Source organism: Chrysemys picta, chromosome 7 (assembly GCF_011386835.1).
Source record: "Chrysemys picta bellii isolate R12L10 chromosome 7, ASM1138683v2, whole genome shotgun sequence".
NCBI classification, from domain to species: Eukaryota; Metazoa; Chordata; order Testudines; family Emydidae; genus Chrysemys; species Chrysemys picta.
The window spans coordinates 84,302,807-84,318,105 of NC_088797.1; the positions used below are offsets into that span (position 1 = coordinate 84,302,807).

The 15,299-nt window shown below is 43.3% G+C and overlaps 1 protein-coding gene across 17 annotated transcripts in view; it reads right to left on the bottom strand.

The window, feature by feature from the left end:
- Positions 1 to 15,299, bottom strand: part of HERC4 (HECT and RLD domain containing E3 ubiquitin protein ligase 4) — a 109,849-nt gene that overhangs the window by 50,157 nt on the left and 44,393 nt on the right. For 9 of the 17 annotated variants that reach the window (XR_010589485.1, XR_010589486.1, XR_010589487.1 and 6 more), the window contains exons 16-20: positions 14,477 to 14,596; positions 9,967 to 9,990; positions 8,234 to 8,332; positions 6,308 to 6,475; positions 5,994 to 6,137 (exon numbers count right to left, since the gene is read on the bottom strand). Coding sequence is in view for 12 of the 17 variants with exons in the window: in XM_065553465.1 (XP_065409537.1) it covers positions 5,994 to 6,137; positions 6,308 to 6,475; positions 8,234 to 8,332; positions 9,967 to 9,990; positions 14,477 to 14,596 (555 nt within the window). In the remaining 5 variants the exon portion in view is untranslated. The remainder of the gene's footprint in view (positions 1 to 5,993; positions 6,138 to 6,307; positions 6,476 to 8,233; positions 8,333 to 9,966; positions 9,991 to 14,476; positions 14,597 to 15,299) is intronic. The other 8 variants (XR_010589489.1, XR_010589488.1, XM_065553466.1 and 5 more) reach the window with 1 other exon arrangement.

The window sequence follows — 15,299 nt, forward strand, 5'->3', positions numbered from 1 at the left end:
AATAGTAATAATAACTAACATTGCATGCATGAAAAAAATCTGAGGGTTTCCTGGCAGAGGGCAGATGGCCTGGCTCTGCCCTGGTTGTTGATATAAAACAGGGGTAGGCAACCTTTCAGAAGCGGTGTGCCGAGTCTTCATTTATTTACTTTAATTTAAGGTTTCGCGTGCCGGTAATACATTTTAACGTTTTTTAGAAGGTCTCTCTCTATAAGTCTATATATTATATAACTAAACTATTGTTGTATGTAAAGTAAACAAGGTTTTCAAAATATTAAAAAAAAAAAAACTTCATTTAAAATTAAATTAAAAGGCTGATCTTACGCCACCAGCCTGCTCAGCTCGCTGCCAGCCTGGAATTCTGTTCACCTAGACCGGCAGCGGGCTGAGTGGGGCCTGACCTCTGAAGCCCCCCACACCCCCAGAAGGGTGGGTGTGGAGGGCTTCAGAGGTCAGGGCAGAGGACTAGGGGTGTGGGGGGGGTGCAGGGCAGAAGGCTGGGGGTGGGGTGGGTCAGGGCAGAGGGCTGGGGTGTGTGTGGAGGTGCAGTGCAGAAGGCTGAGGGTGGGGTGGGTCAGGGCAGAGGGCTGGGGTGTGTGTGGAGGTGCAGTGCAGAAGGCTGGGTGTGGGGGAGGTTCAGGGCAGAGGGCTGGGGTGCTCGGCTCGTGGGGGTGCTCCCAGCCCCCTGCCCTCTGCCCTGAGCGGCTCATGGCAGGGGGCTGGAAGGGATATATCCTGTTCCACCCCCTGCCCCAAGGCCCGTCCCTGCCTCTTCTCTGCCTCCTTTACCCATGGCCGGCCTTAGCAAGGGGCTACCGCGCGCCGGCTGGAGCTCCGTCCGGGAGAGCCGGGCCGTTGGGCTTTTGCAGAGCAGCGAGCACGGGGCAGGAAAGCAGGCTGCACCACGGCTGGGGGAAGGAGGGGGGGGGGGAGCTTGGCTGCTGCAGGACAGAGCTTCTACCTCCTGCCCCAGTAGGGGAGAGCAGTGGGTGGGGGGGGCTGAGTGCAGCTGGGGGTCGGAACCAAGGCAGGCAGCCGTGTACCATTCAAAATTGGCTCCCGTGCCGTGTTTGGCACGTGTGCCGTAGGTTACCAACCCCTGATATAAAACATTGCGGTGGTGTTGTCAGTCAGGACTCGAACCACTTTGCCTTTTAACTGGGACCGAAAAATCTGGCAGGCCAGGCGAACAGCTCTGAGCTCCCTGACATGTATGTGGAGGTAGCGGTCGACCACTGACCAGCGGCCCTGTGTACTGACCTCGCCCAGGTGGGCTCCCCAGCCTAGGTCCTAGGCATCGAACACCAGAGTTAGCGACGGGAATGCACAGGGAACTCACTACAACAACGATGCGGGGTCCTGCCATCACGCCAGTGATGCCCAGATGGGGCCCGACACGTTTACTACCACGTCCAGGTCATACCTGTTTTACTGGAAACCCGGGAGGTGGGCAGGCACAAGCCCACCCACTTCTAAAGGCCCCTCCCCCAGCCTAGCAGGAGGGACCACTGGACCCAGGGACCAAATGAATGCGGGGGACAACAAATGAGAAAGCCAGAGAGTGAGGTGAAGGTCATAGGTTTAAAACGAGGGTATCAGATAGGGACACCGAGCAGAGAACCTTGTCGTGCCTGATGGGGATTTAGACCAACGCCAACCACACCTGCCGCAGCCAGAGGTGTAGCCAGGCATGACGGACCACATAAGTACAAGCAGCCATGTGGCCTAGCAGCCGCAGGCAAGTATAGGCAGTGGTGAGCGGGTGGCCCCTCACATCTGACATGACTCGGAAACGGGGCTCTGGAAAGAATGCCCTAGCCTGTGTGGAATCAAGAACCGCCATGATAAACTCTATCCATTGCACTGGTACAAGGGTCGATTTATTTTTGTTCACTAACAGGCCCAGGTCGTGGCATGTGGACTGCACCAGATTGAGGCTGCTCTGCACTTGATCCCGTGATCTGCCCTTGATGAGCCAATCGTCGAGATAAAGATAGACCTGGATCCCCTGACACCGCAGGTAAGCAGTTACTGGGACCATGCATTTTGTAAAGACCCATGGGACCAAGGAGAGGCCAAAGGGGAGCACTGTGAACTGGAAATGGTGCTGGCCCACCATAAAACGGAGGAAATGTCTGCATCCTTGGAAGGTAGAGGTATGGAAATAAACGTCTTTCAAGTCAAGAGTGGCGTACCAGTCTCTCGGATCCAGGGAAGGAATGATGGAGGCCAGGAACTCCATGCGAAACTTCAACTTCTTGAGGTACTTGTTGAGTCGTCGCAGGTCCAGAATCGGTCACAGGCTCCATTTTGCCTTCGGGATCAAGAAATAGTGGGAGGAAAAACCTTTCCCCCTCATCTCCAGAGGGACCTCTTCCATCACCCCCAGTTGTAGGAGACTGTTTACCCCCTGAACAATGAGTTGCTCGTGAGAAGGGTCACTGAAGAGGGACAGGGAAGAAGGTGGCCGAAAACTGAGGAGTGTAGCCCAGTGACAATTTCTAGCATCCAATGGTCTGAGGTGACTCTCGACCAGGCCAAACGATAGCCATGGAGACAGTTGAAGAAAAGATGGGGAAGATCCAGGGAGGTGACTGGGGCGTCGCTCTCGAGTGTACCCTCAAAACGCCCACTTCTGGCCCCCATGGTGTTTCACTGGGCCAAGTTGTGAACAGGAGGAGGAAGGGCAACGGCGACTGAACCCAGTGTCCCTTCTCCTCGTAGATCCATGCCGAGGTTGCCGAAATGACTTCCTCACAGACTGAGTTGTATGCATCCCCTGGGGACAGAGGGTGGCCCGAGTATTCTTCAGACCTTGCAGCTTTGCATTCATCTGATTAGAAAACAGTCCAACTCCATTGAACGAAAAATCTTGTATGGAGGACTGCATCTCCTGGTACAGACCGGTAGTCGGAAGCCAGGAGCTACGCCTCATAACCACCGCTGAGGTGACCACCCTGGCCACTGAATTGGCCGCATCCCGGGCCAACTGGAGGGAGCACCGAGCTGCTATGCTAACTTCCTCCACAAGAGCCCTCAACTCTTGGGCCACTTCCTGGGGCACGGAGTCCTTAAACTTATGGAGGGAAGTCCCACAAGTTAAAATTATAATGCCCCAAAAGAGCCTGGTGGTTCACTACCCAGACCTGGAGATTGGCCTTGGAGTAAGTTTTTCTTCCAAAAAGGTCCAGTCTCTTGGCCTCCTTATTTTTGGGGGTGGAACTAGCAGGCCCGTTGGTCCTTTTTGTTGGCCGCCGACATGACCAATGACCCCAGGGGCGGGTGGGTATATAAGTATTCGAACCTTGGCAGGGACAAAATACTTTTTCTTGGCCCTCTTGGAAGTGGGCGGGATGGAGGATGGGGTTTGCCAGAGGGCTTTGGCAATGTTCAGAACCCCTTCATGCACCAGGATTGCGACACATGTGGGGGTGGACATGGAGAGCACACTGAACAACTTATCCAATTGCTCCGCTATCTCTTCCACCTCAAGGCCTAAGTTAGTGGCCACCTGTTGGAGCAGGACTTGGTGCTCCTTAAAGTCATCCGGTGGGCTAGCACAGGAGGGCCCCGCCACCCCCTTGTCGGGAGAGGACGAAGACGACTGAACCACTGGGGGAGGGCCCGGGGCATCATTCTCCACAGGGGAAGGGGGTATCAAGGTGGGCATCTGTCCCTCCACCACAGCGCCCACCGGCGCTTCCTGAACCAAACCCGGTGCCAATTGGGGTTTGTCCAATACAGTGACCAAGGACTGGTGAGATGGGGGCATCAGCATAACCGGCATACCCAAAGTGTTCCAGTAAGGCCACTGCACTGGCAGGTCAGCATCGCTGTGGTGTATGCAACTTCCGGAGCCCAGTCATGATGGTGCAGTCTCAGTGAGGGGCTAAACTCCCTCTCCATGCCAGAGAAATCCTCCTCCGGTGAGCAGGGCACGACCATCGATGCCTGAATATGGCGGCTCACCATCTCTGGGGGTGACTGGTGTCTCGAATGGTCAGACCAATGCCGGGAGTAGGGGGAGTGGCACTGTGTTGGGGAGCGTCCTCTAGGTCTTGGTGACAGTAACCGTTGGCGCGAAGATGACCCATGCCAACTGTAAGGCAACCAGTGCCTCCCTCTGGGTGAGGCCCGGCGCGAGGATGGAGCCCATGAGCACGGTGCCGGTGACCTGCAACGGCGAACCAGTGACATGGGCTGACACGGAGACCAAGGATGCAGCGACAAAGGGCTCTGCCTTGGCTCTGGAGACCGGTGGCACTCATTCACCTTTTGGGAGGCCTTCACAGCTGGTTTGCCTTCGTAGGGAGCCTTCACCAGATGCATCGCTGCACGCAGTGCCAGCTGTGGTGGGAGAGTCTGTTGCTCTTTGGGCACCGGGAGCTGAGAGTGCGTTGACTGCACCAATCAGCCTGGGTCTTCTATCGCTCCCTGGAGTTGGTGGCGGATCCCTTAGGGGGGTAGTAGGTCCACTTGAGGGTGTGCCCCCTTGCGGCTTCGGCATAGGTGGGCAACCCAAGTAGGGTCCTTTGTGCAATGCCCCTCGATCCGACTTGCTCAGTGTCAGGTCCCTCTTCTTCGTTTTCTTCTTGGGCACCGGCAAAGGGGATCAATGCCAGGAAGAGTCCGATGCCAGCAGTGCGCTATGCACCAAGGCCGAAGTGCTGGGCATTGTGTCCAGCCAGGCCGACTCAGAGGCTGGGCAAAGAGCAGCTTCCATGAGGAGGGCCCTCAAGTGAATGTCGCATTTTTTCTGTGTCCTGGGATGGCAGTTCTTACAGCTGCGACACTTCTTTAACGTGGGATTTCCCCAGTCACTTCAAACAGCTACCAAGTGGGTCACTAACAGGCATAGGCCTGTTGCAGTCAGAGCAGGGCTTAAAACCCAGAGACTGGGGCATGCCCTGCCTGGGTCAAAGTCCACACTGGGATCCTAACTGACTAATGACAGTACTTAACAGCTACTTGCTAAACTAATCTACTATAAACAAATTATTTACAGTTGGAACACAAGGTTCAAGGAGTAGGAAAAAAACACTGGCCACTTGCGAAGCAAGAGAAAGGCGCTCTGACTAACCACCATGGACGGTAAGAAGAAACTGAGAGCGCATAGGGCCAGCAGTGCCTAATATACCAATGCATGAGGACGGCACTCAAGGGGGCGCCACAGCCAGCCCTACGGATACTGCTAAGGCAAAAGTCTTCAACAACTGTGCGCGTGGGCGCACACACACCTAGAATGGAATCAACATGAGCAAGCACTCAAAGAATGTGTTTGTTTCACTCAGCACTTTTTGAGCTTCTGGGGAGTTCTTGCAGTGTCAAATGTGTTTAAGTATTGCAATATAACAGTGCTTTTAATGGACTAAAATTTGATTACTCAATCCTTTGAAAATTAGGGTCACAGATTATATTTTTAAGTGGAAAATTTATATCATGTCCATTATTGACCTCTCTAGACCCACTATCAAAAGACAAGGTACGCTAATGTTTTATTGTGGTGTGACTGGATATCAACTTGTATATCCAAAAACGGAGGCAACAAACTGGTGAACACTTGAAAATTTGGGCTTTCGTGACTTGCTCACACACTTAGTTAATAACAGAGCAGGAACAGAAGCCAGGTCTCTTGACTTCACTGTCTAGATAAGCTCCGTAGACATGGCTACATAAGGGAAAGGAAGCGGTCAGACATGATGTTACCTACTTTTCTCTTCTATCCTGCTTTATGGAGTTTCAGCTATTTGTACCACCATACATTTCCTGGCATTTTTGGTTGTTATACTTGTCAGGATTGTGGGAGAATTAGTGGGGAATGGCAGAATCTTAGCAGAATATGTGATGAAGGGGGGAATTTTAATCCAATGGTGAAAGGAGTGAATCTCCTCTGTGGCCATTTTATTCAGCTTCTCTAGAAATATTTCCTTAGAAACCTAGTGCAGTCCACGATGAGTCAAAAGAGGATTCATTCACTGGAGAGTAAAGCATACCTTGTCAGAGAACCAGATGAGCCTGGACTCTTCATAGTACCTAAACATTCCATATTTGGGATCAAGTAACTCTCTCATGATGAGCAAGAAAAATTCTTTGCGAACACCTCCTGCATCAACAGCTTCTTCCCCTACAAAAATAACCTGAAATGGGCACTTCAGTTAGCACAGAATATAAAAAAGAAATACAAAACAAATTACATTTAATCTAAAAATATACTGAATTTGTTAAGGTATAACAGATACTAAAATAAAAATTATGATCTGATTTAATGTTAGATTAAGGGAATTTAAGCAGTATAAACTGGCTATACCTTGAGTGGTTTCTTGTAATCTACATTCTTCGTTTTCCTTAGGACTTCCATAGCATCTCCTACAATATTGTCTCTGCGCACCACTAATATTAGACAAGGATTGACAGATTCAAATACAGGGAGAAAAATAGATGAGAAATTCTGTCTGTGAGCCTGGTCAACAGCCATCTGGGGAAAACCAAGTAAAAGCCTTAGTTATAGTAATAACTAACATTGCGTGCATGAAAAAGCCAACATTTAAGAGCTTCTATCAATGTATTTATTTAGCAAACATACCTGGGAGCTACAATTTTAGATTTAACATACTTTACATCCCTCTAACCTCAGCAAATATGCTTTCTACTAGCACCAACAAATTTAACAGTGCTGTTCAACAGTTCCATAAGTCTTAAATTACTGTTTTTAACAATTAAAAACTTTTGTATAACAGAAACAAAGCTAAACACACACTACAACCCATCGAAGGTCTATTGAAAACAACTGGCAAATAGAGGTCGAGGAGGTAAATATTAATCTGGCATAAATGAGCATTAAGAAGTGGTTTCACAGAGTAAAATTTGTTCATATTTTTCTTATAGTTGTTTTGTATCATTTGAGTTGTATTTTCTTCCACGGTCTAACTATCTTTTCACTTGCTTTCCTTCTCCTCCTTAACATGAAAGATCATATTAAACAAAATACTGTCATGAGTAGTCTAATTATGGCACAGAGTTCTTTAAAGCTTGCCAAATATCTACTAAAAGAGATCATTAACAATCTACTCTGTAAATGGGCACAGGCATAGAATGAACATTTTCATTGAATTTTCATTTATTTTTCTGTTCACGTAACAATTGCTGATTTTTGAGCATCAGTGGTGAATACAAACTTTGAAAACAGATTTAAAATTGTATTTAACAACTTATTGTGATTACAGGAATTAGTATTTTTCAGCAGGAGTGCATATCATACAAGCACAGTGCCTCTTTCCCGTCTATCTTCAGCTTCAAAACACAGGCTCTTATCACTGTAAACAGGCAATATGAAAATGGGCATGTGGAGGACGGGGAGCAGTTCAAGTAGTCAGAGTGTTTGGAACTATTATTTCAGTCACTTGCTTTTATTTTTCCTTCACTCACTCTTTCCCCTTTATACATGTGATTTTCATAATTCATGACTCCTTTACAACAGCTCTGCAGGTATGTATTATACAGAATACCAATTGCTGAACAATTGTTCATCACATCACACATGTTTCAGTGTTGCTCAGATAGAAACAAAGACAACAAATAAGAAACGTGGACTTCCAATGCATAAATGACACGGTTAGGTGAACATAACTCATGCTTAGAAATAAAAGGACACAATATAGGGTACATTTTACAAACCATTATATTTATGAATTAGCTTTACCCAGATTAATGCAAAACTGAAATAACTAAAAATAGCAAATATGTAATTTGATGGTAGCAAATAGGGGAAAAAACCAATGATGCTCAAATGAAATCTCCATATTGCAACAATTTTTCCAGATTAAGAAATTCAGTCCCACCTTTCCACAAAAAATACATTTAAAACAATTTCCAAGCCTTGACTCTCTCCCATTGCATTGCAGATGTAGGTAAGACCATACCTATTACAGTTTGAGATAAGCAATCAGTTGGCTGGTAAAGTGCCACCTAGCTACTGAAAGGAGAGAAATTACTACCAAAAAATATATATATATATAACAACAATTTACACAGATTACCAAACAATACAATTTCAACCAGGTTCAAAACATTAAAAAGGGGGAGAAAAGTAAACTACCCCAAATGTATATCATGCAAATTACTTGTAGAAAAGTAGGAAGAAAAAAAAATTGATCTCAAAATACTTAATAGATTTTAGTCCTTTTTGGATATTTTAAAAAAACTGATGTTTAAAAAGAGTGAAATACCATTTTACCTGCATTTGTAAGACAGCATCTGTTTGCAAGAGCGTAGTTTTTGCCTGTGCATCAAACACGAAAGGGTATGTGCAAATTGTAACTGGATTTTCTGTTAGCTAGAAAAAAAAAAGTAAAATATTAGTGCACAGTTATCATATGGTACTTAAAAAGCGTGGTTATAGTCAGAAAAAAATGGGATTGTAAAAATGGTTCTCTCTCATTCAATATATCTGCTTTATTGACAAAAGATTTTACTTGTCAGTGCAGGGCCAATATTGTTGTGGGAAAGAGTGGATTTTTGAATTCTCTTATGTTTCATCAACAAAACAGTTAGATCATTTCTAAATCTTTATTATTGATATAGGTATGAGGTTAGAAAGCGTTTTGGTTACAGATCCTAGTTTGAGCTTGCATTGCTTACAGTTTTAAAAGTTTTTTAGGCCTTGTCTACACTACAGAGTTTTGTCAATGCAAGTTATGCCGACATACCGTTTCAATTAAACCGCTGTTGCACGTCCACACTATGCTCCTTCTGTCGGCAGAGTGCATCCACAATAGCAGCTCTTGCATCGACAGAGAGCAGTGCACAGTGGGTAGCTTTGGGAAGGGTTTGCAATGCTTCATGGGGCAGGTACAGCATCAAATTATGCAGGTTTCTCAATCTCATCGTTCCAGGAGCATTCTACTAGATTGCCAGCTGCTCTTCAACTGAAATGTGTGTGGGGGGTGAGAGAGAGACAGGGTGTGTGTTGGGAGAGTGTGTGAGAGGACGAGTGTGTATATGAGAGGGAGAGTGTGTGTGTGTGTGTGGGGGGGGGAGAGTGAATGTGTCAGCATGCTGTCTCTAAGTTCAGACAGCAGCTAGAAGCAATGAATCCTGAGGCAGGGGGAGGGGGGACACCCTCGATATCAGACCGTGCCTCCCTAAGTCTCTTCCCCCTTCCCTCTGCCCCCCGCCGCCATAAGCAGCAGCCTGCCCTGCCTGCTGCGTTCCTAGTGCCCAGAAGAGCAGGATTCAGAGTTAACGTTTTGATTCTATGATTCCCTCAGAGTACTCCCCCAGCCTCCTCTCCCAACAGATGAAGATGATCCCGCCCCCTCCACTGTCGTCCAGACAGGAGTGAGTTTGCTGCTGAAGCTGCCATGCTCAGCTGGGCTGTAGCTATGTGAGCTCTCCACGCTGAAGAATTTCAATACTTCCCAGGGCTTTGAAAGGGGACGGGTGCATGCCTGTGTAGCTGGAGAGAGGCAGTGGAATTCAAAACAGTGAGCAGAGCGGTCACGGTGCGCATTGTGGGATACCTCCTGGAGGCCAGTTACAGCGATGTAAGGAACACAGTGACTACACTGATGTTTTGTCGCTCTAACTTTGTTGCAAAAAGCTTTATGCTTCTCGTCAAGGTGATTTTATTTTGTTGGCAAAACAGGGGAGAGTTTTGTTGCGAAAAGTAGCATTGTAGTATGTGCACCTCCACTGTTTTGTTGGCAAAATCTGCCTTTTGCCAACAAAACTGTGAAGTGTACACAAGGCCTTATAGTTGTACTCCATCAATGACTTCTATATCTAACCCGATTACTTATCATGTCTTCAGAAAATTGTGCAGCTATTTTTCTGACTATACTCACACGAATTTTAAAGTCTTACTTACATCTAATACTCTGAAATTAATCCTTGACAGAACTAGAGCTTAATCAAAATTTCTGATTTCCTTACACTCTGAAAAGGAAGCCAGATTACAACCAATCTTACCTCAGTTAATCCATGGTTGATGTCCTATGACAGCAATGCACAAAGGTAGCAATAATTAAGAGTAAAAAGCAGCATTAGTGTCTGCATTAATTATTCTTCTCTGAACCAGCAAAAATATTTAACTACAGTATTTTTAAAAACTGAATTATTAGAGAAGCAAATAAAAACATAAAATTTTTGCATTTAGAATTAATCTACAGACTATAACCAGATACTTTTAATTACTATATCTAGGGTCTTTAAAATGCGGTGCTCCAGTAAAGTTTTCTTGGATGGACGGCACTAAAATAATAAATGTTAAGTTATGGGAAATGTATTATAAATGTTATATTAACAGTAATATTATCAATTTTTAAAATCCTGGCATTCTACATATAATGCTTACTTACTCACTAAGAGTCTTTATGTAAAAAGCAAGCTTTTTGCTTCTTCCCTTTTCTCAAGTTGTTATACCATATTATATGTTAAATGTAACAAAGCGTTAGTACATATTTTGATTTTCAAGGTGCAAAAGCCACTTAGAGCATGAGTTTAGATAAATGCTCATTTGTTTCCATAATCTGTAACTACTTTATTGTACACAAAGATTAAGAGAGAATGTGCAACTTTTTGGATGGTCTTGGAGGGGAATTTAGTGATAGAGGCATATGTTGCTGGAACACTTAAATTCGCTCTTTCCTGCATGTTTCCCTGTCATCCTCTGTTGAACGCTAAGACAGATTTCCCAAGGGTAGAAAATAGAAAATAAATTTAAATAGCACCAAGAAGTTTAAAAAAAAATCAGTACTATAAAGAAAAATCTCAAGGAACCAGGATATCTGAATCCCTCACTTATAAAAGTTAATGGCCAAAATGATAACTACAAAGGTGTTTATTTAACACACACACACACACACACCCCTTACCGTCTCTGAAACACTAGAAGTTCTCCAAATAGAATGCATGTGAAAGTGCACATTTGTGGAGCTGTGTGTTTTTTCCCCTAATCACTCAGACTACAGTAATGTCCTTCAAACAAAATCTTAACTGCTTTTAAAACAACTTGTTATATTAGTATTTTATTATTAGACTGTAATGGTCTTTTTCCAACTCATGTCTATCTCATGGTTGAAGGCTGGCATTGGCAAAGTTCTTCCAGTGACTTGGAACAGAGCCCAAGGAGTTGACAAGTGGCGTTTCCCAAATAGAAGCTATGATACGATATGCTATTAGTGTTCAGAGAACATTTCATTTGGTCTCAAGTGAACCACCAGAAGGTATTTTTAAGAAGACAAAAAACACTTCCATCGCTAGAAAAAAGTGAAAAACAACTGTACTAATGAATTCTGGAAGACCACTAAAACTTTCAATTAAAGTCTAACAAAAGAATATTACAATCAGATTTTAGCTAAGAAGAACTGAAGCAAACAAGCCACTGTACATATAAAAAGTTTTATTCCCAGAGTTAGCTGATTAATAAAAGTAGATCCCAGAGCTAGAATACTGACTAGAGAGAAAGTGCTTCCAGATAAAGGTCTGTGTTAAAGTTCATCCAGTAAGTGACTGAATTGATCTGCCAGAGCTTGCCAGGTATGTAGCTCAACAGAATACCTCATGGCAAATGACTCAGTGCCAAAAAAAAAAAAAAAAAAAAAAAAAAAAATCCTCTTGAAACCTCTAGAATCAGGTCCTCTAAAATTTAGGGAAAGAAAAATGACAAAGATGATGTCCATCGTGTTATGGACCAACTGACAATCCTCCCTCTCCCCACCCAAAAGCAATCATGACACATGATGGTTCCCCTCTCCACTGAAATTCATATTCAAAATCTCAACAATGAATGTGCCTACAGAGTACCTAACAAGGGTTTTCAACTTTTCATAGAGCATTTGAGCCCAGAAACCAATGAAAGCAATAGCGGCAAAAAATATCAATCCCATAAACCTAACAAGCAAGCCATCACAAAAGCATGACAATCCTACTATGCTGAGGCTAACAAAAGTTGGATCAGGAAACCTCTGTAGAGCCAAAAATAAAGAACATATCTACCAATGAAGAAGTTTCATCTGAATTGGATAAAAGGGTGAAAAAATGCACCTGCAATGAGATCTAGAATACAGATACACATATTGGGTGAAGAGACTAAGATAGGAACATTCTCTTCTGATAAATACAAAACAGGTCCCAAAAAGTTGAGATTGTATAGAAAGGAGAAGAGATTTAATCAACTTCTGAAGAAATCTTTACTCTGGGGGAAATCTTTACTGTATTTCCTTCTTCACCATTGAAGATCTTCAGCTACCAGTAAGAGAAATAATTTACCAGGTGTCAGTACTGAAACTTCTCCCTCAAAGTACCTTAAAAGAATGACACAGGAATGAAAGAATAGTCAGGAAGGATGACCTGAAATGGATTCAGTCCATCCATCAATAAGCCAGACTTAGGACAGTCAGCTAAAAAAAGCCCCGGTTATTATTTGTATTACTGTAGTGCGTAGGAGCCATAGCCATAAACTGGGACCCCACTCCGTTAGGCCTTGTATCCTGGGGAACTCCCTACCATCAATGCATATGCTGAAAATAGCACTAAGTGAATAAGAGCCACATTAGAAGTGCTGACAGAATAATTACTCCCATTGAAAAGGGCCATCAAGGATTTCTTTGGTATGAAGCTCAGTGCTAAAGAATTGTTTTAATTTGGACCATGCTCCAAAGAATCAAAGTGGGAACAAAATGAACAGACTGTTAGGATTTTCCATAAGCAAAAAATAAAAGATATGTCCCCCTCACTTACTGGCTCAATATGTCAAGTAAGAACAAAATTCACTTCCTTGGAACACATCTTCACCTCAAGCAGGTTATACAAAAAAGTGATTTGTGATGGACAAAAATGTGGTATTTCTCAGAGCTTCAACTGGCATTTTTTTCAAACTTCACCAAGGAACCGAGCAAAACAGTCATGCCCCAAAGTTTTAACAAGAGAAGAACTCAGACTTACAGTTATAGGTTCGACAGTCAAATAATAAAAAAAAAAAAAACATATACCTGTAAGGGAAGGTTTTAATAAGTTCATAGATTTTTAAGACCAGAAAGGACAGATAGATCATCCAGTCTGACCTCTGGCATAGCACAAGCCACAGACTTTCACTCAGTTACCCCTATAATGAGCCCAATCATTTGTGTTGGACTAAAGCAGTTCATCCAGAAAGACATCCAATTTTGAAGGCTTCAAATGATGAAGAATATATCACTTCCCTTGGTAGTTTGTTCCAAAAGTTAATCGCCTTCATGATCTGTGCCTTATTTCTAATTTGAATTTGTCTGGCTTTAACTTACATACAATGGCTCTTGCTGTCTTTCCCCACTAGGTTAAAGGATCTGTATCTAGTATTTTGTCTTTGTGAAGGTACTTATACACTATAATCGAGTCACCTCTCACTATTCTCTCCGATTGTCTAAACCTTTTGAGTTCATTAAGTCTTAACCGCAAGGAATTTTTTCCCAGGCCTCAAATAATTTTTATGGTTTTTATGTACTCTCTCTAATTTTGCAATATTATGCTTAAAAATACGGATACCTGAACTAGAGGTCTGCCTCCCCAATGCTGTATACAGAGGTCAAGTCATCTGCATATTCCTCACCACTCCCCTCCTGTTTACACATCCAAGGACTGCATTAACCCTTTTTGACACAGTGTTGCACTGGGAGCTCATGTTCAGTTGGTTGTCCACTATGGCCCCTTAATCATTTTTAGAGTCACTGCTTTCCAGGATTCAGTTCCCTATTCTGTAGGTATGGTCTGTATTCTTTGTTTCAAGATGACTTTGTCTTTGACTATTAAAGCACATTTTGTTTGTTTGAATATGTCCATTTTACCAAGTGATCCAGATCACTCGTGTGACTGCCCTGCCTTCGTTATTATTTACCACTCCATCAATCTTTGTGGCATCCACAAGTTTTAAATCAGCAATGATTTTATATTTACTTACAGTTTACACCTCTACCCCGATATAACGCTGTCCTCGGAAGCCAAAAAAGCTTACTACGTTATAGGTGAAACTGCGTTATATCGAACTTGCTTTGATCCGCCGGAGTGCGCAGCCCCCCTCTCTCCCCCGGAGCACTGCTTTACCACGTTATATCCGAATTTGTGTTATATCGGGGTAGAGATATATTAATGAAAATGTTGAATAGTATCAGGCCTAGTGCAGATCCCTGTGGAACTCCATTCAAAATACTATGTTGGTTTTTCATTAACAACTACCTTTTGAGAGGTGTTTGAACAATTGCTTGTGTAGCTGACTTTGAAAGCCCTGGGGCAGATAAAGCACTAGACCAATAAGGGCTCTTTTTATACTAAAAATTTCATTAATATAAAATTAAGGTTGTTCAATTTTATACCTTATTAACACAATCACCATTCAGCCACCATGATTTTTGAAGGCATTTTACAAAGAACAAGAGATACCCAAAGACTAGAGGGAAGCTACAGTCATAGTTTAAAAGGGAACACAAAGGAACAGGAAACTCACCATTCCATATGCCTGCTGCTGGATCCAGTTGATGTAGTCATTTCTGATGTCTATCAAGTCTTGTATTTCATGAATGTAAAATTTGTCATACTGTATAATTTGTCCTCCTCGCTCATTTACCTGAAGAAAAGTGTGATTGTTTACTTTTCGTTATTTTTATTTTTCATTATTATTACTTGCTACTAAAAGTTTGCTTAGTCTCTAATGTTTAAACATAAAAAGTCTTTTTAAAAAACAAACAATTTAAGCTATATCAGTCTAACTGAACTTGGATACCTTACCAAACAAAAACTAGGAAAGTGGTTTTCCTTCCCAACAGAGTAAACATTAAAGGTGTCCAATGCCCACAAGAACAGAAGAAAGGACGTACGGGAGGTTGAAATGTAGATTATTCAGAAATCCCATGAAATTGCAAGAAAAATGGAACAGCGATAGCTGCAAAATATAGTTACATACTGTACAGTGCTGTCATTTTTAAATTACTGCAGACTTAAGAGTGAATGAAGCCTTGTGAGATCCACCAGAAACCACATTCTGGGTCGTCATCTCATATTTGCTCATTTAAAAGTCCAAGGATAGAGGAAAGAGTGGTGGATGAAGAAAACTCTCTATTCAAGTACTATTTTTTGTTTGTTTAAAGGCCCTGACTAAAGTGCAATTTTTAACCTAGTTTGTAACCGATTAATGACAATTGCTTTGAACAGCGTTTATCAACACATAAGCTTAGCTACCTATGCTTATGGTTAACTAGGAGTCTCCCTTGTTAGTCATACATGGTGGTACATGGTTTTCTTCCTAAAAAGCAAACATTGTTGTTATTTTG